Source organism: Crotalus tigris, unplaced genomic scaffold (assembly GCF_016545835.1).
Source record: "Crotalus tigris isolate CLP2741 ecotype Arizona unplaced genomic scaffold, ASM1654583v1 scf7180000018371.15429387391:27106975, whole genome shotgun sequence".
NCBI classification, from domain to species: Eukaryota; Metazoa; Chordata; class Lepidosauria; order Squamata; family Viperidae; genus Crotalus; species Crotalus tigris.
This window is the reverse complement of record NW_024096970.1, coordinates 7,080,167-7,103,656: the sequence shown is the minus strand read 5'-3', so window position 1 is coordinate 7,103,656 and position 23,490 is coordinate 7,080,167. Positions and strand designations below refer to the sequence as shown.

Below are 23,490 nucleotides of genomic sequence, written 5' to 3'. Positions count from 1 at the left end.
CTTAGTCAGAAGTACCTAGTCTAGTATTATGGCAGAATTGGGATAAAAATGCTCCAAATTGTGCCAGATTGTTAAAGCCAATGAAATTTTGGTGAACTTATTGAAAGATTCTATGAAATCCTGGTTGATAAACTGACATTTTGTACGATTCTGACTGTCTCTCTAAGATCAGCTAAGGTCTTATATACTAAAATCTTGGAAAATCTGACAAATGTGCAAGACTTCTATTGTTTAAAAAATATGTGTAATTGTGAAGGTTGTGAATATTACCTTGAAATCAACAGTACTTTGGTAACCATGTGTGTCTCATTATTAATCTTTGGATAACAGCAACAGCTATTCAGGTTAGGCAAATATCAATCTATTCATGATTAAGGCAAAAAATTCAGAACATTGTTTATTACCAATAGTCTCTGCCTGTCTGTCTGCCTGCCTATTTATTGTCCATCCATCCATCCATCCATCCATCCATCCATCCATCCATCCATCCATCCATCCATCCATCCATCATCCTAAATATTTATTGTGGATATTAGTTTCATTATAGGATTACTTATATCTCTCTTATTATTGCTACTTCTGTAAAAAGCCCATTTATCGAGACACTATAGAATAGTGAAGCATATTAATAGGAATAGAAATTTTCAGAATAGGAAGATTAGTAAACAGGCTTTGATTATATGCAAAAAAAGGAGTAAAACCTCATTCAGTTGACCCTGGTTACTCCATTTGGAGTTGTATCAATTGAGAAAAACAAAAATTGCTTCCCACTGATGCCCCCAGATCACATGAAAATTCATAAAACTTTGCCCCCTGCACCAGAATAAGAGAGGATTATTAAAAACAGCACGGATACCAAGAGGAATGATTTCTTATATGTGTGTGTGTGTTTCTCCTTTCCTCTAAGAATTTCTATGTAACATAAATAGCATTGATATAACAAGACACAATGTACCATAATGCTCTATTTAATAATCAAAACCAGCGTTCCCATAGCTTGCTTAAAGAACAGTGCATTGCAGTATATGTAAGTGTACTGCATATGTTTTGCACCCTTACCTATTGACCAGTCTTTCAGAATCCAGCAGTTTTAGTATAGATTTCCCATCCATGTCAGGTGGAATGTCCAGGCCAGCAATATCTAGAATTGTAGGAGCAAGATCGATGTTCAATACAATGTGAGGATTCCTGAAAAGAAATATATATACACAATCTTTACAAGACAGCTGGAACAATAATCCCAGCCTAATCTGTAATGGAAATAGAATTACACCATGTACTCTTCTGGGGATCCAAGTGTTTATCAATTTGGGGGGAAAACTAGTAATAATTTAGAATTTATATTGCATCGGAGAGTGTCAAGCTTAAGTTATAATAGCTTGTAATCCTTACAGCCATTGTATTAGCATTATTTATTGATAGGTGAAGTCCATAAAATGCTATATAAGATATGAAATCTTGTACTGTATTATTAGTTGTACTTAATCCAGATACACTAGGTTTTGCTTCTTCCATTTTTGTAAGGAAGATATGGTTGGATAGTATTAAGCTTATGCAAAAATAGATTTGGAACAGAATATTTGTAATTCAGAGTTGAACTGTGGGATCCTTGGTGCTCTCTAAGCCTGGTTGTTTTCTTGCAAACATTTCAATACCAAACTAGGTAGCATTATCAGTGTTAAAATGGAGTGGGGTTCTCATTTTATATATTAGTGGCTTACTATAGTATTCTTGGTGGGAGAGATCTTGGTAGTTGGAACTATCAACTCAGACAAATAAGCTAACAGTAAACAACAGCCTAATCAAGGAATTACCAAGACCACTCCCACCAATATTGACACTGTCACTCATGTTTTCAATGCATTCAGGTTAAGGTGATTATCTAGCCCTTACAGGGCAATTCAGATATAGATATAAAAATAGATATTACAGATCGGGGGGAAGACAGTTAAAAATGAGATTAAAAAGAGCATTTTTTCCAAGGCCACCTAGTTGAGTTCATGGAAGAGGTAAAATTAAAAACAACAGGAATTGATTCATAGATCATTTTTAATCATTACATTACAATAGCTCCAGCTAAGATGCTTATTGAAACCATCAAGAAGTGCAAATCAAGAAACTAAGCCTTGGAAAAATGATTACAGGGATCTTCTGAGGACAAGAACATACTTGCCATAATTTACAGAGAGAAATTACAATTCAAAGATAGTGCCATATGGTTAGTTTTCTGCTCTTTTGCAAATTTCCAGCTTAGAAACACAGCAAGACAGCAATATGCTAATTTGCAACAATGAATGAATCCATTTGTAAATTACTGGATTTGAAAACAAACAACGACAAGAACCAAAGATAATACATTTGTTTATTTGCTTGACAAGTGCAGCTCAATTTTAATTACCAGTTAATGCAGTGTAACATTTCAGGATAGAAGTAATGAACCTATGGTAATGAGGCCTCACCACAGCAATGACTGTTAAATCAGGGATGATAAGTGGGTGGCAGTCAGCGATTAATTTAGGTAGATGCAACTGGCGTTAGCAAAAATATCGCTGTGGATGTTTCTCTCTGTATAGAAATAAGCATACCAATTGAGTATCTGACAAATCACCTCGTTGAGTGGATATAAGTTCCCTTTTTACCATTTTCTCTAATGGGATGAACTCTGATTTACTGGGTCATTTTGATTGACCTATGGGAGCATTACAAAACAATGAATTTTGATTCTAAGAAGGTTCTGAAATGAAGTCTCCTGTGCAATGTAAATGGCAAGCATTCTAAAATGCTACACGCTCGGGATGTTCTGAAGAATCAAGGTTAATAATATATAGGAATGGGTGCTCCTTTAATTGGTTCTAGAACATCACACACACACAAACATGATATGTCTTTTATAAGACATGAAGGAGGCAATCTTTACTACTCCTCTTTCCTCCTGTGCCTTCTGAAAGCTGATCTGAAGAACTGGGCGACTGTTGGCAGCAGCATGAAAGCTGATGCAGGGTAAATTGGTGAAAACAATATTCCTGTCCCTTCCTCCAGTCAAGGTTGTGTTGGAGTCTTTAAATCCCTTAATGCTGGCATTTTCAAACTGTTGGTTGGGGAATTTGAACAAATTTGATGGGGGTTGCAAATTTCCTGGGGGATTTAGACTGAAATTTGATTACCTAAGGCGATGGATAAGCTTATTTGCTTACCCTAGACCAAAATCATTAATTTTGTTTGCAGGTTAATTATCTGAGTTCTTCATGGGAGGGAACGGGGTTTCTTGATGTCTGTGAACTTTCCATTAACTTATGAACTTTAAAATGTTTGTATGAGTCAGAATTATCTCGACATAGGTTTTGTTAATTTTGAATTAGTCAAGAGAACATGCAATTCAGTGTACAAGATTTCTCACATTGATTAAAAAAGAGCTCTAGGGAAGCTAGAAAACTAAATCAACTGTTTAAAATGAGGCGTATCTGCTTACACCCACCTTCTCTAGGTTGGTGCTGTTTAGACATTTTGATTTATAACTCGCATCAGATTTGATTATTCAGAGAATTTGGAGTCCCTGGACTGAAGAGGGCAGATCTCACAAAATGCTCAGTCAGAAGCCTTTGTTTTAACAGACTAGGTCAAGCTCATCAAATTATTCCAAGCCAATGCTTGTGCTCTCTCTCTCTCCCTCCCTCCCTCCCCCTCTCCCCAGCGAACAATTATTGCTTACCAATGTGGCTGGTACTGTTTCAGTCACTGAATAACATTCCTTACTATACATAACATACATAGTATCAGATGTTGGCTAAGGAGATAGTATCAGTGTTCTTAGAAGTATATTGGTCTTCTTCTTCCATGTCTAAAACAAACTTTAAACTGCCAGAATGAAACCATTTTCTTGGCTTTGTCGGCCCAAAATAAGTCATTATCGGTAGTAGCCGACATACCAGCAGATGGGCTGGGTTCTGTGTCTCTCCATATTCACATAGCATATTGTTATCCACTAAGAGCTTCCACTTGAGCATATTGGTTTGACGTTTAGGCACTCCAACTCCCAACCTATTCGAGTCCTCCAGGTAGTATAAGGGAAGTCAGATCCTTTAGCCATATCTTCCTTTAATGTTATTCCTTGCTCAATGGTCTCCTTGCTCCATCTTTTAATCCGATTATAGGCACACTATTATTTTGTTGTTCTTGATCTGTTTTATTGCCTGATGAAATTCATTTAAATTGAAAATTTTGTGAATAGTCAGTGTGGAGATTTTATAGATAGAACTGTTGCCTTATTTTATTGCCTTAGGTAGGGTATCATTTGGATATGTATTATTTGTTAATAAGCAGTCAAGGTGGCTTAAAACAAATCCTAAACAATTAAACATTTTTTTTTTTGCCATTTTGCTACCTAGGGAAGTGGGGGCCAGATGCTCCTTCTTAGGGAGAGTACTCTATGCAGGAGAAGGCCTCTTCTCTGCACCAGGCAACTGAGTTTTAGGAAGCAAAGGCATCTTCAAAAGGGCCTCTCCTGATGATCTAAGTCAAGGGTGTCAAACTCGCCACATCACATGATGTGTCGTGACGTATCGCGACTTTTTTTGCATTGCCGGAGCTGAGGTGGGCACGGCCTCCATATGATGCAACCAGCAGTTTGACACCCCTTATTTAAGTAACCAGGCCCAATTAATAGTGGAAGTGGCTCCTTAAATTAATGCTTCTCAACTGCAGTAGCTTTCAGATGAATGAACTCCCAGAATTTCCCAGCCAGCAGATTAAGAAACACTGCCTTAAAAAGTCAGAACCTCAAGGCTTGAAAGGTTAAACTGGGCTTGGTCAGCATGGTTATCTTTCAGTATAGGCATCGTGTGATTCTTCTACTTAATATTGGTTAACATACATTTTGCACCTGTTGTAATTTCCAGTAATCAAGATGGATTGTAACCAAATCATGGATAGCTGTTGCAAAGTAATTTTTGCAAAACATTCCTTATCATAGACATAAACTGCAAATCCTGTGGAAACCGGGGTCAAGAAGAACTCCCAAATTATAGATCTGCCTTTTGTGGTAGTATAACCTCAGTCAAACCAAGCTTCACTTAAACTCTAACCTTCACTGAACATCTTGGCCTAACTATACATTTTAACTGGAAATATGAGAAAGATGAGTAACACCAGTGCTCTTTTTGTAAAAACAAAAGGTGCCAGAACTCACACATGTCATACAACCCGTCTTGCCTACCCTACAAGATTCCATCCAAAAAAGGTGCCGGAACTCCATTCTGGGCGTTCTGTGACAAAAAAAGCCCTGAGTAACACTGAAATGTGTGCTTGGAAAAAAATGAAATCTGATGAATAGATCTGACACTGAACATGTGCAAAGTGAATGGATGAAAAACTGAGTCATTTATCCCTATGTGGATGGAGAGGAAAATTAGTCTGGAAGGCTGCTCTGTTTTGCACATTCAGACATTATCCTTTAATTAAGGACATATATTGCAGTGTAAAGGTTTTAAAATCCGGGGGGAAATATACCATCCACAATTCTGTTATTCCTTCCACATGCTTCTAGCTTATTAAGAACATATCTATAACAGAAATTAGGGAAACTGGCACTAGGAAAATCAACTAAAGGAAAGTCAACTAAAGTACAATGCTGCAACTTCTTTTCCTAGATATCACTCTTGGAAAAATAACCCCTGATGAAAAGGTAAGCCGAGGGGAAGAGGAATGGCAGCTTCAAGACTGTATAGTAGATAGAACAAAAGTAATAGTCGCAAGTTGATGAATTTCAGAGAGGATACATAACAAAGAGGTAATCTATGATAGGAGAACCTAATAATGAAATATATTACCTTTCATCTTATTAAAGACAGATGTTTTGTATATTGCTTGAATGCCAGCAAAATATTAGTTTTATGCAGATATATCCTACATCCAAGAAGAAGTAAAGTAAGAAATAATGTTGGCACATGTACAAATTCTTCCTTATTACATTTAGATGCCTGACTGTCTCATAGATCTTTGAATATTCAATAGGAAGATCTTTACCAGGATTCCTAGCTTCTTTACTGAGTTTCCTGACTACTGAAGCCCTAAACACATTCAACCCATAACAAAAATCTTTGTATGTGCCTATCCTGATTCTAAGCACTCATACAGAAGTACATTACTCAATGCAAAATTAACCAGTTGATTCAGCTCATTCCCCTGTAGAAACCAAGCACATTAACTTACAAGGATCCAGCCTCCACATTTGGACCACGTATATAGAAAGGAACTCTGATGTCAAATTCATATGGCATGGATTTTCCTTTCACCAGTCCAAATTGCCCAATATGATAGCCATGGTCTGCTGTGTATATTACATAGGTATTTTCCAGTTCACCTGTTTCAACTAATGTATTATAAATCTGAAAAATAAAATAAACACATTCATAAATAAAATAAATATATTCATAGACACTATGTCCTAGACTAAAAAAAGAATAATCCCATTGTTATTATGGAAATTTATTCCATTGTTATTAAAAGTATTTGATACTTAAAAATTCTTTACCTTTTTTCTCCCCTCTGGCAGGTTCTCTTTAAAGAAAAAAAATGTTAGACAATCAAGGCAATAAATACTTACATTGCTATCTGCACAATTAAACTTTCAACCAAATTAAACTATAAACAAAGAATGAAGAAAGTGGCAATAACTGTTCCTTTGTCATTGTTTACTTTATTGTTCTATTATTTTGCTTCTGTTTACACGTCTTTCATTATTCTTCACTTTTATTACTCTAAGCCACGGGTGTCAAACTAGCCACATCACATGACGTGTTGCGACGTATCACAACTTTTTTTGCATTAGCCGGAGCTGGGGTGGGCACGCCTCTGTATGATGCAACCGGCCCGCGGGCCGGCAGTTTGACACCCCTGCTCTAAGTCTTCTAGAGTAGCCCCACGGTGAAACAGATGGCAAATAAATTTAATAAATAAATGAAAGCAAAAGATATATTTTCAGGACTAAGCTCTGAGCTGCCTTCATCTACTGGATCTGTGGAATTTTTGAACAACATATGGCATGCTATTGGGAATGATACAAGTTATTGTCTAGCTCTTCTGGAACATACAACATCATGGAAGGCTAATATATTATGCTGCAGAATATTCTGTCATTTAGCAAACCATGTAACAATTTACACTCCCTCCCAAATCAAAATACACATTTATACATTAAGCAGATGCAACACACTAAAAAGAACATGCACTAAACCTGAAAAAGCATAAAACTGTAATTATAGGGGCCAACTTAAACAATTTGTTCATGAAATGCACAAGCCAAAGATTACTCTTCTGTTTGACCAAAGTATGTTCTCAAATCCTTTAACAACACTTAAGGGGGCAAGTTAACTGTTCTGTGTCTTGTTACATGAAATTGAAAACAATAGAAGGGATTTGGGTTCATGTTACTTAATATGAAATCTCTTTTCTACTATGCCTAATTTTACCCAGAGATAATTAAAATAGGAACAAAACGGTATGATTCCCATAATCATCACAGTATATAGCAGTTTTTTTTTCTCCCCAGTCTTACATATTTTTGAGGTTTTAGTCCTCAAAATTCTATAATAGGGCTGAGGTCCAAAATGGATTAATGGTTTCTCAGTTCATAATGGCTTGGTTATTTAAAAGGTCAGCTATCCTCAACTGAGATGGAATATACACAGAACAAATTGTTATGATTTATTGTTATCAATAACTACATTTTATGGAATTATGCATTCTTAATTCTGCTTTGGTTAACGTATCTTAGGTGAAACGTTTTCCTTCAAACTGTATTTCTTGTTTTTATAAAAGACTGTTCCTTTAGCTAACAAGGAATGCTAACTGTTACATTTTATGATGACCCAGATACCTTCATTTTTTTATATAGAAAAGCAGGTCAAAGCATAACTATTTCTGGAGTCCATCTGTGATAAAACAGAAGGTTAAGTCTGCCTGACTGATAGGATTTTAAAATGTCTCATCCTTATTTATAAGTATGTATTTTATGTCAACAAATTTACTAGGGATTATTTTCAAGCAGAATAGCCACTATGATAAATTGCAAGACTACTATTTTCTTAAATACAGTAGCATTAACAAAGATTATAACATTCTAGAACAAATCAGTGATAATGTAATCACAATTAGCCTCAATGTAATCCTAATCTTCACTGTCATGGAATACTGTGTTATACTTAATCTAAAACAAATTATAAGAAGGTCAAATAAGCAGCAGTAAATTGTTTTTTCCTCCATGTTTATCTGGCAGCTTTATAAACTTGAGAATAAGAGCATCAATTTTCACAGAAGATACCAACTAAGGCTTCCAACTGAAGATGGCTCTGCTAAAACTGGAGCTGGCAACCATGTCAGAATGGAGAATGAGTAGTGAGTAGATCAACTCTTTGTAATTCCTCTCTGGCAACAAGAGGACTTGAGAACTCCCACAAGTGAACGTCTATCTCAATTCACACACTGCTTGAGACATTTGTAGTCTTCCTACATAGAGCTTCAGAAAAAAAAAACTCCTATGTATTGTTAACATATCGTTAATGTATTGTTTAGAAAAAAAAGTATTTAAAGGCTTTGAAGTGCAAGGCCAGTTTTCCTCATTTCTAGAGCAAGGAAGTTAAGAAACTTCACCCTTTCCCCCCACAATGGCTTCCTCTAGAACTATTTCAGGAAACTAGAAGAAATAGCATCCCTTTCTCCTGTTCAAGAGCCTCTGCTGATTGGATCTCTTCACTTGTGTCTGTGTGACTATGAATATAATTGTAAGAAATAGTCTAACTTCCAGATTTAATTAATTAGGGATATTTCCAGATGTTTGTTGAATAACCTCTACTCAACATATATCAATATCAAAACACCTTTTATTTCCTGCCATTTCATCTAAAAGGACTGAAATACTGATCAAGTGCTATTAAATTTCAGAGCACCAATGCAGACTACTTTTCTTATTCCATTTTTATGTGTATCTCTGACTACAATTATAATGGATACTAGGAAATATTTGCTATTGTAACAGTTTTATAATTTAGTGCCTCTGTTCTTCCTAGACCAATGCAACCTTATAAACCAAAAGAAGAAACTTGAATTTCTACAGTTGTGTAAACCTTGGATTAGTTTCTCAAAACTTCACTTGCTTCTTGAATGATCCAGGAACTTAGGGCCTAAAATTAAGATTTGAGGACTGAGATTGTTAATCTTACCGCCTCCATAGAATCATCCACAGACATGAGTGTCTGAAGTCGTTTCTGCTGTAGCATATTGGTGAATTCCATGTGAATAGGCTTCATAGGACCTGTATATCTCATTATCCAGTGTTTGTCTGGGTTTGGAGCATAATTATAACTGGGTGTGCTAGAGAGACAGAAATAATTAACAGCCAATAAAATAAACATAGTATGCCGCCCCCCCTAATATGTCAATATTTTGGAGAACACATTGTGACTTGCAAAAGGCTTGCAAAAACAACATGTCAACATTCAATATAGAATGGAGATTCAGTTCAGCATCAGCTGAAATTTTTAAACTCCAGTTTCAAATCCTCGTAGATATTCATTCCTAAAAAAGTTCCTCATTTCTACAGTATTTGTTTACCATCTAGAGTCACTCTGTCAGGGAGATGGGAGGTAATTAAATATGATCTATAAATATGATAAAATAAATAAAAATATCCTTGTGCTATTGGGCAGAGGTGGGAAACAATCTTTCTATTGAATTTTCTATTACTTTCAGGGGTAATTTGTGAGGGCAAGCAGGAAAAACATTTATTTATTGTACAAATTTATATGGCTGCCCACCTCCCACACAGGTGATTCCTTATAATTATGACAAATTATTTAGTCAAAATAATGAAAGCAATGTTGCCAGACAAGTTCTGTTCCTTTGCAGTGTGCATGTAGTATTGCAGGTCATAGAAAAAAGGAGTGGAATTTGAATAGTAGCAATGCAATGCTCTTGACAATAGTAGCAATGCAATGCTTTTTTGTTATCTTTCTCTCATGAGCAACAGTTATTGTCAGCCCTATGAGAAAGACCAGATCAGGAGAGTAACCCCAAAGGAAAGAACACTAGAACACTAGGCCAGTGGTGGCAACCTATGGCACGGGTGCCAGAGGCGACACTCAGAGCCCTCTCTGTGGGCACGCGCACCATCACCACAGTCCTAGGCCTTCAGCTGGGTTTTATAAAACCTTATCGCTTTAGGCCTCCACCTCTATGTGCAAAAAAAAAAAAAAAAAAAAGGTTCAGTCAGTCAATTTCAACTTCTCACAGAAAAAAAAAAAGATCTTGCAAAGTTGGAATTGATTGATTGAACTTTTTAGTCCCACCCAGTCTGCCATTACCACCGCAGCCATGCCCACCCAATGGGCCACGCCCACCCAGCACTCAATGATGCATAAGTGGGTTTTGGGTTGCAGTTTGGGCACCCAGTCTCTAAAAGGTTCGCCATCACTGCACTAGGTTATTGAAATAAGCTATGGTAGCATGTTGCCACTCTTCCTCGGTTGTCCCTTCCCTCCTCCTGATACTCTAGTCTAGGAAGCCAGAGAAAAACTATTCTCTCTATAGCTATGGACATGTATGTTCTGTTTTCTTTTCAACCAATGGCCTGAACTGATTTCCCACAGAAAGATTTTGAAATGAGTCCAATACCCAGGCCCTCATGCACCTACAGGATGACTACTACTGTCACAGAGGAAAAGGGTCAATCAGAAAGCCTGTTTTTTAAAATATAATTCTGCTCTCCTTGAGAAAGGAAAGTAGGATGCAAGTGATATTTGGACTACTGCAACATGCTCTACATGGGGCTACCCTTGAAAAGTATCTAGAAGCTTCAGTGGTAGAAAATGAGAATGCACAGCGCAATTCTGGGCACCCACAGAACAGTGCATGTGACACCTTTGGTGTGTGAGATGGATTGGGTGCCAGTCTGCTTTTGGATCCAATTTACAAACTCTCTTAACAATATTTGGCAGTTGAATATTTAGCAGAATTTCAATATGACTCCATAAGTAGTTACCATGAAAACAAGCTATATTAAATTCTTATTTTTATTGCAAAGTAAGCCAGACTTGAATGAGCTTTTGTAAGCCATGTTCTAATCCTTTAAACTGTGTAATTTCCATTACCTCCAGCTTGCACAAGTACCATGTAATGATTCTCCCTAAATGCTTAGCAAAATTTGCATCCTACCCAATGACAAAAGCAAGAAAGAAGACAGGTACATCTGGAAGAGGAAGCTGGAAAGAAGTTTGGATGCCTGGCACAGTGGAATATTGGAGACTATCCTGGCTGAACATCAAGGACGTCAAGTCTAAATAGTTTAAGCAGTCCTGGTGAACTCCCTAGGACTTTGTGCAGGCATGCCTGAAAAAGACATAGAGGAATAAATGCTGAGTCTTCCAATTTTTCTAAGCCCAGATTTCTGGAAAGAAGCAGTCAACACTTGTAATGACTATGACTCCAGGTGCTATTTTTATGTATCTTGAAAGCCTGAGCTTTACTAATATATCAGGATTACATGCAAATATCCTATGCATTTATTTGTTTGAATAGAGGCGATAGGAAAAATGTTTAGAATAGGTTAAAATTAGTCTCTGGTTTTCCAGCATCCTGAATGGGCTTAGAAATTTGTTTAATGGTGTTTCAGCAAATGGAATGCTTTGATATAGGTTTTCTGATTCAGATAGTGTTCAGAGAAAAGGAAGGGAGGTTTATTTTTTCAAGGAGAAAAGGTTGCTTATTATTCTCCTACATGGCTAATGTTCCCTATGATTTCAGAATGTTATTGAGACAGGATAACAACAGCGTTGCTTTGAAAATGCTGATGGTTATGGAAACTGTTGCTATGTAATGCCCTGAATGAATCTAAAACACTTGGTAAATTCCTTTTCCTATATCCTTTGTGATTTCCTGGCTCATCTGAAGCCTCCCGCTGCTTAATTCATCCAAAGTCTACAATCTTCTTTGATTACTACAAATGCAACCCTCTTATGCTTAAAAGAATTGTCCATGTTATTTTTAAATACACAACATATAACGACTTTGGAATTTGAACAAAAATAACCACTTCAAATCCATCATTGAAGTGATAAGATTGGGAAGAAATCCTTTGCTCTGCAAATCCTCTATATTTGACCTTGGAGAAGCAGCCAAACTATACAGTTTACATCTGCAGTTCTATGTGTCTTATAAAACCTATCCAGCTATGGTGGAAAAAGATTTTTAGAGAACTCAAGAAACTATTTGTGTAATCTAAATAAAACTTCATGTAGAAATTGAAATGAGGATTTATTTTTATATTAAAGTTATGACTTTACATATTGTAATGGTTTCTTTCAGCAAAATAGTTAACCTTTCAATATTCTTTAAGAAATCACATATGCACTTACATATTTCCTCCCTTCCAATATTTCAGTGAATTCTTTATTGGAATTTTGAATCTGTATCTCTTTATTAAAACATTATATCTTCCAAATAACACACACACACTTACATACTGTACCTCATCTACAAAATAAAAACAATATATGCAATTAGTAGGGGCAAATTTCTATTGCTGTGTTTACCCAACACACCTAACCAGTTAAAGACAGATTTGCACATTTTAAGCTTTATTTGGGTAACTTTGATTTGATGGTTTGTAGGTTAATGTATTTGCAAACCAAGTCTGTCTGTGGTCAATAGGCCTGACGTCTAGATAACCATACTTAAATAATACAATTTAAATCTCAGCCCTATCCTATTATCTATTGTTAACCTATGTATCTATTTATCCCAATTACTTTTCAGTCCTTGACAATATTTCTGCCACACCAAAAAGGAAACTTTGCATAACTACACATTATACTCGAACAGCAAATAATTACAGAGTTTGGAAAATATACTGAGCTATTCTGTTTTTTGCAGTCAGGATAAAGTAATGACAAGATATAAATAATCTGTTAATTATTTCCCCAAAATGTATTTAATTTATAATAAATATTAATTACTTTATTCTGGAGTTGCATAAAATTGCTGTGTATTGTTTTTGTTTACTTACATGTGTTGGGAAGCATTGGGGAAGAGATGAGAATAGTGAGGGGCTGAATCTTCTGGACCATGTGGGGCTGCATGACTAAGAACCATCAAAACTGGCCGATGGGGATACATCTTCTTTGAAATTCGGAAAAAGCTAATACTGTCATTGGTGATCAAGTCAGTCAGATAGTCCTGAAAGAATGAAATGAAGATAAGGATCACAACAGTGGTTACAATATAGTATTGCAGTCTAACTCTGCCCATAGTCTGGAGTTTGATCCTGACATGGCTTGGGGTTAACTAAACTTTCCATCCTTCCATTCTTCGGCAAAATGACAATCCAGATTGTTGGAGGCAATATGCTGACTCTAAAAACCATTTAGAGAGTGCTGTAAAGCACTATGGAGTGGTACATAAGTTTAAGTACAACTTAAGAGAAGCAAAATCAAAATATAAAATTATCATTTAAGAACGAAGAGAAAATCAATAGTTATTTATATATGCAACTGTTCTACTTCAAATGTATTTTCTTAAGTACATTGTTCTGAGAAGATATATTATGTTGCTTGAAAACTATCTGTTCTTCCACCAGGTTCTTAACCATTTTGGTTCTTCCTCACTTGCATACTAGGGGTCAAAGTAAGAAAACGGACTATTATGCCATGTTTGGGAGGGACTGTAGAAAACAGAACAGTTGGAGAAAGCTGGAAAAGTAGGTATAGCCCTGGTATTTTCAGCTTTGACACAGCTGTTATGACACAACGAAACACACAACTGTCTTGTCACCTTAAAATTACAGAGAATATGTTATACTCATAGGACCCATCAAAACAGGAGGCCATATGCTGTGAAACTCACTACTTTAGTAAAAATATTAAATCTGAGTTCTGGATATAAAACTGTGACTTAAAATTATGGTGTACTTAGATTTGCAGCAAAACATAAAGCTTGACTATTGCTTAGATGTTATTATGGCTAGGTCAAATTTGGCTCATTGCCAGTAACTGTGAGACTTAGTACAGTCACACTTGGAATATAGTCACACTTGGAACATTGCATCCAGTTTTCGGCACCACAATATAAAAAAGTTGTTGAGGTTATGAAAATAGAACAGAGAAGAGCAACAAAGATTAGTGGGCTAGAGAGTAAAAGGTATGAAGAATAGTTGCAGGAATTGGGTATGTCTCGTCTAGTGAAAAGAAGTTTAAAATTTAATGATGTACTGTAAAAAGAAAAAAACTGAGAAGGATCACAGTACAATGTTGAAATCCATTTTTAAATTTAAGAAACTGCATATTGTGCTATCTCATGGCTGTTTGGAAAAGACACCTTCCTGGAATCTTGGACCAGCTGTCATTGAGCAACACCAGCTTCCAACACCCTTTAACAGTAATGTCTAGATATGTTAGGTCACAATTCTAATAATCTCTATCTCATATAACACATCTAGATGGCACTAGACAGAGAAGATTTATTAATAACATTTATTTGCTGATCCATAATATAAAACTACTTGATTGCAAAATAATACAATCTAAATGTGATTGTATTACAACAAGGTAAATGCAAACAGAAGCTCTTAAAATGAAAATCATAAATTTATAACCATACTTTTTTTTAAAAAATGAGTCTGAGGCTATATGCAATGTGTAAAGGGCCTTGCAACTGAAAAGACCTCAAGAATACTGCCAAATAAACAACTCAAAGGAGACTATTCCATATCCAAGAATATTCTTCCATCTGGTAATAACCTACCTCAGTTTATTTGATTGGCTTTAAATAATGAAGCAGAGATTCTGAAGATTTTAAAGATCAAAAACAAATATAGAAGAAAAGGTAACCTCATCTCAAACTACTTAGGTTTTTAAATATTAAAATTGGCACTTTAAATTGAGCTCAGTAATACATTTGGAAACAAGAGAGTTGCATTAGAAGATGGATTTTTAAATAGGTAGACACATTCTTATTTTCTTTTGAAACTAGAGATAGTTTTAAAAATAGCTTGTGATGCACCCAAGGGAGTTGCTATTAAAAGAAAAAAGGTCTCTACATGATAGAGAATCAGTTGTTTTTAAAAGCACTCCTTTATTAATTTAACATTCGTGATTGAAACTTAAGATTTGTTCACTATTAAATCTGAATATGCATACAAGAATATACCCATTCCTGTTTTGCTACTCTTAATGAATAATAAAAGAATGCAATGCTATATGAATGTTACATTCCAAATAGCTTTACTTTTAATGGATCATTGTAATTAAGAGATTATATCACAAATGTACTTTTGATCTCATTTTCATAGCCCTGTAACTAAATGTTGAATTTAGAGATTAGTGACAGATTTAGAATTGACCAACAGCAATATCTCCCAACCACGGAAGCAATGATTTTGCAATAAAAGAATTACAGGCATACAGCAGTACAGAATATAACCCTGTATGTTAATTAAAGTAGAGAACACCAGCCAAAACAGTATGAGTCAAGCTACAATCAAATCTATTTCTCAGCTGGTAAGCATATTGGAATGTTTACCATCTCAGGAATTGCCTGCTGTCACTAAATAAATTTTAAATCATATATCCCTCCAGAAGTAAAATGATAATGTACAGCCTAAAGAGCAGGTTTATGGATTACAGTTTATATATATTACCAGCAGTGCCTCTCAGCTATAAAATAAATACTTTAATTAGACTAAATCCATAATGTATCTGGGGTAATCTCACAGTTAGGGTCAAGGGGATGAAATTAAAATAAATCAATAGGACCTACCCTAGTGTAGTCAGATCCGTGTTTTTCCTTCATTCCATTTCTGCAGAGTGTATAGTTGTAAAAACGAGAATTCTTAAGTAATCCAACCCATTCTTTCCAGCCAGGAGGCACATAGGAACCATTATATTCATTTAGATACTTCCCAAAGAAAGCTGGAAGCAGAGGATGACAAGATAGGTAAAGAGAAAGCAATACATAAACATGTCTCAGATATCATCTGAAAGATTTTTTATTTCATACAACTCAGAAATATGAAATATGAAAAAAGATGTGTTAATATGTACTTTCTATACGGGTAAAAAAGAATATAAAATACACATTGATCTTGCCCCAATAATACTGTATACAATAATATTTATGACAGTCACTAATCTATTGTTGAGGGAGAAGTTATATTAGGTTATAATCAGTATGATAAAGGCTGGAAGCCACTTCTTTATCATAGCCTTTATTTCTTTCACCTATTTCTTTTACTTTCTTTTTTTTCATTTGCATTTTTTAACTTCTTGCTTACTTTCCTTTTATTATTTAGTTTAGTTTGTATTTTTTGCTATGTCGATTAAAAACTTCTATGCAAGAATGAAGCATTAGTAATTGAACGTGTATTAGCATAGTAAACTCCAGACAACTTGTTGATTGGAAAAATTAACATATGTTTAAGGAAAAAACAATAAAATCTTTATAGAAAAATAAAATAAAAACTTCTATGCAAATTATTATTTACAAAGTCACTAATATATTATTAATAACTTTAAATGTTTTATTCCTGTCAATTTTTGACAGTGGTTTAGTTGGCTCTCATTTATAAAATATAAAAATAAATAATAGAAAATACTAAAGAAAGTATAAAAATATTTAAACAATCTTTTGATAGAGGCAGCAATCATATAGATGTCCTCTCAAATAAAAAAAAGAGAGAGAGAAAGAGCAGAATGTTTTTAATGATTTCTGAAATCTGGCTTTTGCAAATGACTTCCAGATTTTAGATACAGTCATTGAGAATGTGCTGTTCCTGATCATAATAAGAAGGATCTCACTGGTTTTGGGGATTTACAAGAAGGTAGTGACTGTGTGACTGTGAGTAGATGGAGTTATACACTGTGGGCTTCTACATGCACTCATTTTGCCTAATGAAAGGGCAGTCATGATTTTGGGTCATCTTGCATAGATTGGTATATAGATTTTACATAGTTGACTTCTAGGTTCATGCAGAGTCAGAGATATAGTAATACATTCCAGTTCCATCAATTTAACCATTAATGTCCTTTAATTAGGTCATCTTCATAGTCCTTCCAAAATGACAACAAAATTTAAACAACTGTGATTAAAGCAGAGACACACATAATTAAATTCAATAAAAGGCTGTGGAACCTGAGATGGTCTCCCAGGATAGATTGCTATCTGAGCCACTTTTCATATTTAGAGAGCTAAATACAATCTACAATAATGTGTGGGCAAGTGAGCAAGGAAGCACTGTTCTTGCCCTGAAATCTAGGAGATAATAGATTAAGATACTGATTCTTATCCAGAGAAGCAGGTACAAATCATCTAATGTGCCTCGTCATTACATGGAATGACCTTGGGAGCTGGTGGTGGGAGGAAGAGATGCTGCCAAAGAACAATCAGATAAGACAGGGCATAGTCCACAACTGCATAAGCAAAGACACTCATCAGAAAGGAACCTCCCTAACTTCTCAGGCTGTATAAGGGTCATTGGGAGATGTCTGTGGAGATTTTCAGTCATCCAGGTCATAGTTATCTCAAAGGTGCTTTTTCAAAAGGCAACTGGACTGTTTTTTTCCTTGAGGAGGAAGAAGTAGTAGTTCCGGCAGTATACAGTAGTGGGGGATATGGAGGGATTAGTTCTGATAGAAGGATGGGGGGCAGTGGCGGTTGGAAGATTCATACCTATTTCTTTCCAGCAATCTGGTCTTAGCCCTTTCCCTGAGAGCTCTTGAGAAGATAAACCCCCAATGGCCTCAAGAGCTCTCAGGGAGAGTGTTAAGACCAGATGACTGCAAAGAATCATGACCCTTCATCAAACTAATCCCTCCATAGCCCCCAACATACTGCCAGAACCGATGAAGCATTGTCTGCTTCCTCAAGAAAAAAAACAGTCCAGTTGCCTTTTGAAAAAGCACTTTTGAGACAGATAGTGGGAGATTTGTACTACCAGATTTCCAAGACTGATGTCAACCATCCCAGTACCCCAGACAGGAAACATGACCAAATGAGATAATTCTGCTTTGTTGTAAGATTACATTAACAGAATCCAGCAAGTTTGTTTGAAGACATTTATTTTGCTCTAGACTTTGTTCTCTTTTATTTTCTTTTTACTCCCTGACTTATATAAAATATGTAGTTCACAAGGTTTACTAATTAGTAAAAGAATAAGAATCTCCACTCTGATGACTAACCTCATTTCCACGGACAGGGATATTTCTTCTTTCCTCAACTATTTTCTTGTGTTACTTACCCAGAACTACCATCTTAAGAATATTTTATGACTTGACGAGTTTAAAGTCTAGCTATATACAGTATGTCATTACTGTTCTCTCTGGCTCTCTTCTGTTGGTCTCTGCTGAGACCAATAGATGGTAGTCACGCAAGGTATGTGTGCATGAGATCTTAGAATGTGTAATTCGAATCCATTTTTAATTCTACTTTTTAAATGCAATTGTTGTTCCTAAGGGTTTTGTGTCTGTTGTGCTTTCTTTTTCAGGCAGTTTGCCAAATGCAAAATATGCATTGTGCATGAACATTATACATATTGTTGTTACACTCTTGAGCTTTTTGATTGCCAAATGCAAGCAATGTGCATTATGCAATGTTTTTCATTAGAAAAACAGTCTCCATTATGTTGTCCACTGGATACTTTGTTGAAATATGTATTGTGAATTTACTTATGTTTGCTTATTACCATGAGATCTCAGAGACAACCATTTTATGTGCCAGAATTAGAAGTTTTTCCCCAAAGAAATTTTCATTTGGACTTTTACAAAACAGAATCCTATCCTATTCCATCTTATTCTATCCCACTCATCCCATTCATATATACTGATATAATTTACAGCAAAAAAAAAACAAAAAACAATAGGTATGTGAAAGTTACTCAGTTTTTAAATTTTCATGAGTATCTATCATGAGGCAAATAACAAAAAGTGTGTTACAACTTTGTGATGTAAACACTTCTCTTGTGAAATCGTGATGTCGCAATTAATTGCAAAAGGCCAATCGGGTGTCATGATATCCCATCAGTTTTGTCATGTTGGCATCATTGTTGCTAACTGCAAATGCCTATATCCACACAGAACTATAGTCATAAATCAAAAAATAAATCCAAGCTTTTGTTACATAATTCAATATCATATTAACACCTTTACACATTATTACTCTTCCCAAAATCTTATTGTTGTGGCAAAAACCACGATACTTACATCAGAAGACAAGACCACGAAGGGTTGGAGAAAACAGGCTTTATTTATGCACAATGGTTCAGAGCATTCACATGACAAATTCTGAACCCTGAGTTACTCTGAGGGTGTCACTTTTATACAGCTTGCCGCCCACGCTTAACCTAATAGATGACTTCTTATCTACCTTTAACACACTAAAAGAGAGAAGTTCATACAAACGGTTGTCTTACCACACCTCTCTACACGGGTGCTATCTTACAACATCTGTGACTTTTAGTTGACACTGACACTTCTTGTAAAATGGTTTCTACATAGCATGAACACATCTCTACAATTATGACACACAGATTATATGATTTAGGTTACATTTCACAGCCAAACTTAATATTATCTATTAACTATTATCAGCAACAAGCATTCCTATTAAGATATAGATATATTGAACTATTTCCTGCCCACCTCATTATTAACATTAAAGCATGTATTAGAACAAAATGAGGTGAATATAGAACAAGTCCAAATAATGTCCCTCTATTTCCTCACATATATTATGACTTCAGCATAAAAAGAATGGTATACAATTTTTCCTAAACTGCTGATGCATTCCCAGAGCTGGTAGTCTTACTACTGTAACTGATTACTAGACTCTGTTCTGTGATGTAAAAGTATACTTAAATAACACAGATAATTTTTGACATGACCCATTGTTTAGCAACTATTTGAAGTTATAACAGACATCAAAAAAGGTACTTATAACCTGGATTTGAACTTCTGGTGGTCTAGCCACCATTTGCTCTCAAGTGATCACATTTTGGATGATTGGCATCCAATCTACACTTATGGCCTTTTCAGCATCCCATGGTCATGTGATTGCAATTTATTTATTTTTAATCGAAACCAGTGTTTATTTCTGGTTCTCAGCAAAAAACAAAAACAAAAAAAAACAACAACCACCCATTGTGGAAAATGGCTTCACTTTACAACTGTGGTGTTTGTTTAATGACTGCTTCAAAAAATATTGTAAAATCACATTGGTCAGGTGATGACCTGCTTAATGATCAGCACTACTTTCAACCATAATTCCAGACTCAATCACAGTTGTAAAAGAATACCTTTGTTTTGTTTGGTTTAGCAATAAATTTGCATGAAGAATTCAGAAAAACATAGTTTGTAAATAAATAGACAAAGAGAATGTACAGACTCTTCTTAATAATCTAATTAAGAGAAACTTCCCATCCATTAAAAGTCTGACTTTTCTAACCACAAACATGCTATTCTCCCATAAGTTGTTTTCCGACACAAACTGTAAGATTCAACTGTGACATTTTAAAGTAGCTTCTTTCTTGAGAAAGTTTTGAAAGAAAGAAAAATCTGTTCTGATAAAAATGCTGGTTGACATTTCTGTTTGAGAAATATAACCTTCAAGGTTTTGTAAAAAACAGTGTGAATGAATTGTAAGGTGACCAACCAGATTCCTTCAAGAAATTCCCCATTATAAACATGGTGGGAGAGAAATGGACTTTTACTCCTTGCTCCTATTAGCTGGTATTTAGGAATGTTGCTTGCAATTCCAGAGGCAGTAAATTACATTCATTAGAATGCCCTGATACTGGGAGGTCAGGCACAAGGAATCAGAATGACATTGTGAGCTGATCAGTTACTTCTTTATTGCTGCCTATCTATTTATAATAATCTCACCAGACTGACTACGTTCTCTTGGGAAAAGCCAAATAAAGGCTTCAGGAACTCTCAGGGCTGGATTCTGGCCTCTGTTGCATCTTTCCCTGCCAGGACTACAAGCTCACCAGTCTTTTCACTCCTCTCTTTCTCTGGAGATTCCACCACATTTCACCTTTCCTTTTGGAATAGTCAGAAGCAATGAACCCCAACGTTTGGTTGTGTTTAGCGTAAAAAGTATTTCCTGATCCCAAAGTCCCATCACAATTAGCTTTAATAAGTTTAACATTTTGAGAGAGAGGAAAAGGCTGCCCCCTTCCAATGTCTAATCTTATATACAGTACCTCTGCAATATCTCAATTACTTGCCTTTCCAAGGTAAAAATTCAGACATCCCTCATAGTGCTGTAGAGTCAGCAATGAACCCCCAACGTTTGGTTGTGTTTAGCGTAAAAAGTATTTCCTGACTTTGGTCCCAAAGTCCCATCACAATTAGCTTTAATAAGTTCTAACATTTTGAGAGAGAGGAAAAGGCTGCCCCCTTCATATTTTTATACAATGTCTAATCTTATATACAGTACCTCTGCAATATCTCCAATTACTTGCCTTAGCTCCAAGGTAAAAATTCAGACATCCCTCATGAGGAGAATTGCTGTAGCTCCCCTAAGTCATTTTTGTTTCCCCTTTATGTATCTTTTCCAGTTCTAAAATATCCACTTTCCAGATATGGTGGTCAGAATATATATATATGTCTGCCCACTTGTCCATCGACAGGAAATCTCTAAATACGGAAATAGAACAGGATCCACTTTAGTGTAATGGGAGAAATTGGCCAAAGAAAGATGGGGTAAAAAAAAAAGGTCAAATTCAATTATGGGAAAAATATTTTCTAGAAAAAATATTGAATATGCTCTGCTTCCAGGCTGCCTTGTGCTTTCCAACGTACATGGAAATGTTCACGGGTACTTGCTCATGCAAGTAGAAATATACCCAAACATAGGGCATTAGTTTATTAAATAGAAGAAACTACAGGTATCTCTTGTGGCCAATCCTGGTAAACAGTTTGGCAAGAATTCCTTAAGCTTTCCTTAACATGGTTTTATTTTATAGCAGCTATGTAGTGTGCTGACATTTACATCTATCATGACCCCGAGACCCTGATTTATCACCATCAGCACAGATCCTATCCTAGGCTGTCTTGCTGCTGCTCATACTGAACTTTATTTCGTAGTTTAACTCCTATTCATTGAAGAGGTAAGACTTCTCAGCTCTCTACAATCCCATTTTTATTTTGCTTTTATTTTTCCAACACTTTGGAATCAACCAACCTAAATACCTTAAATGGGTTTGGTTTATGAAAGCTCCAGTTAAGAGGTGGATGAGCTATGAGAAGAAGTCCCACAACATCTGGTGTCATCAAAGCCTATATAGTGTTAGAGCTATGTCTCTGCTGGTTATTGCTGTATAAGAAGCTAAACAAATTAAGAATTAATGTGTAAGGACCCACCCCACTTTGCATCTTAAGAAGACAGAACTCTTGGAATAATTCTTCCAACAGGAATCCTTTATTAAGAGAAAATGGTTGCAGGCATGCTAGACAGGACTTGGGGTTCAAGCTCTTCCATTCAAGGTTTTAAGGGGTTCCCCTTGTTAGGCTCTGACATGAAGTTTATGGACCCACTCATTTTGTGAGGGAGGGAGGTGTTTCCAGGCAACTAGGTACTGAGTTGCTCCATGATATCTCCTAGAGTCAAGGACTTCCTTTATTTCGAAGTGTTGGTCACCCTCCACCCTGATTGGAGGTGGTGGGGGGGGGATTTTTGGCCGTAGAGGTGACTGATGCTCTCTTTTCAGCAAGCTGCAATGAAAAATGGGTGTATTTGCCTGAGATTTTTGGGTAATCTAATTCTACTGTTACTGGATTTATGATTCTTTTAATTGGAAAAGGTCCTATATATTTGGTCCAAGTTTTTTACAGGGCTGTAGGGACTTTAGGTATTTTGTAGATAAGGTACACCATTCTCCATTAATGAATGGTTTGTAGGCTCACCCTTTTTTATCGGTTGTGTTTATTATGCCTGCCTAGCTTCATCTAGTGCTTTCTGACTATTGGCCAGGGTTTTGTAATTTCTTCCATCCATTATTCAGCGAGGGGACGTTGGTTCGTTGGGGGTTAATTCTGGCAGGGGGTTGAAACTTTGACCGGTGGCTATTTGAAAAGGAGTGTAACCTGTGCTGGAGTGGACTGCATTATTGTAGGCAACTTCTGCAAAAGGGAGTAAGTCCGCCCACTCGGTCTGCTGGAAACTAAGAAAACATCTTAAATAGTGCTTAAGTACGGAGTTCATTTTTTCAGCCCCCCCATTTCCTTGAGGGTGGTGGCTAGATGTCAGTCCCTGAGTGGTTCCTAAGAGGGATAAAAATTCCTTCCAAAATGCAGACGTAAATTGCACCCCCTGTCAGAGATGATGCGTTGGGGTGCCCCATGCAATCTGTAAATGTGTTGGATGAAAAGTTTTGCTAAGGCTTTTGCAGTGGGAATCTTTTGGCAAGGGATAAAGTGCACCTGTTTGGAAAACAAGTCCGTGACCGTCCAG

At 36.0% G+C, this 23,490-nt stretch overlaps 1 protein-coding gene across 5 annotated transcripts in view; it reads right to left on the bottom strand.

The window, feature by feature from the left end:
• Positions 1-23,490, bottom strand: part of SULF2 (sulfatase 2) — a 298,168-nt gene that overhangs the window by 42,383 nt on the left and 232,295 nt on the right. For all 5 annotated transcript variants that reach the window (XM_039351249.1, XM_039351250.1, XM_039351252.1 and 2 more), the window contains 5 exons: positions 15,802-15,953; positions 13,055-13,224; positions 9,216-9,366; positions 6,208-6,383; positions 1,060-1,188 (listed from right to left, as the gene is read on the bottom strand). In XM_039351249.1, the coding sequence (XP_039207183.1) occupies positions 1,060-1,188; positions 6,208-6,383; positions 9,216-9,366; positions 13,055-13,224; positions 15,802-15,953 (778 nt within the window). The remainder of the gene's footprint in view (positions 1-1,059; positions 1,189-6,207; positions 6,384-9,215; positions 9,367-13,054; positions 13,225-15,801; positions 15,954-23,490) is intronic.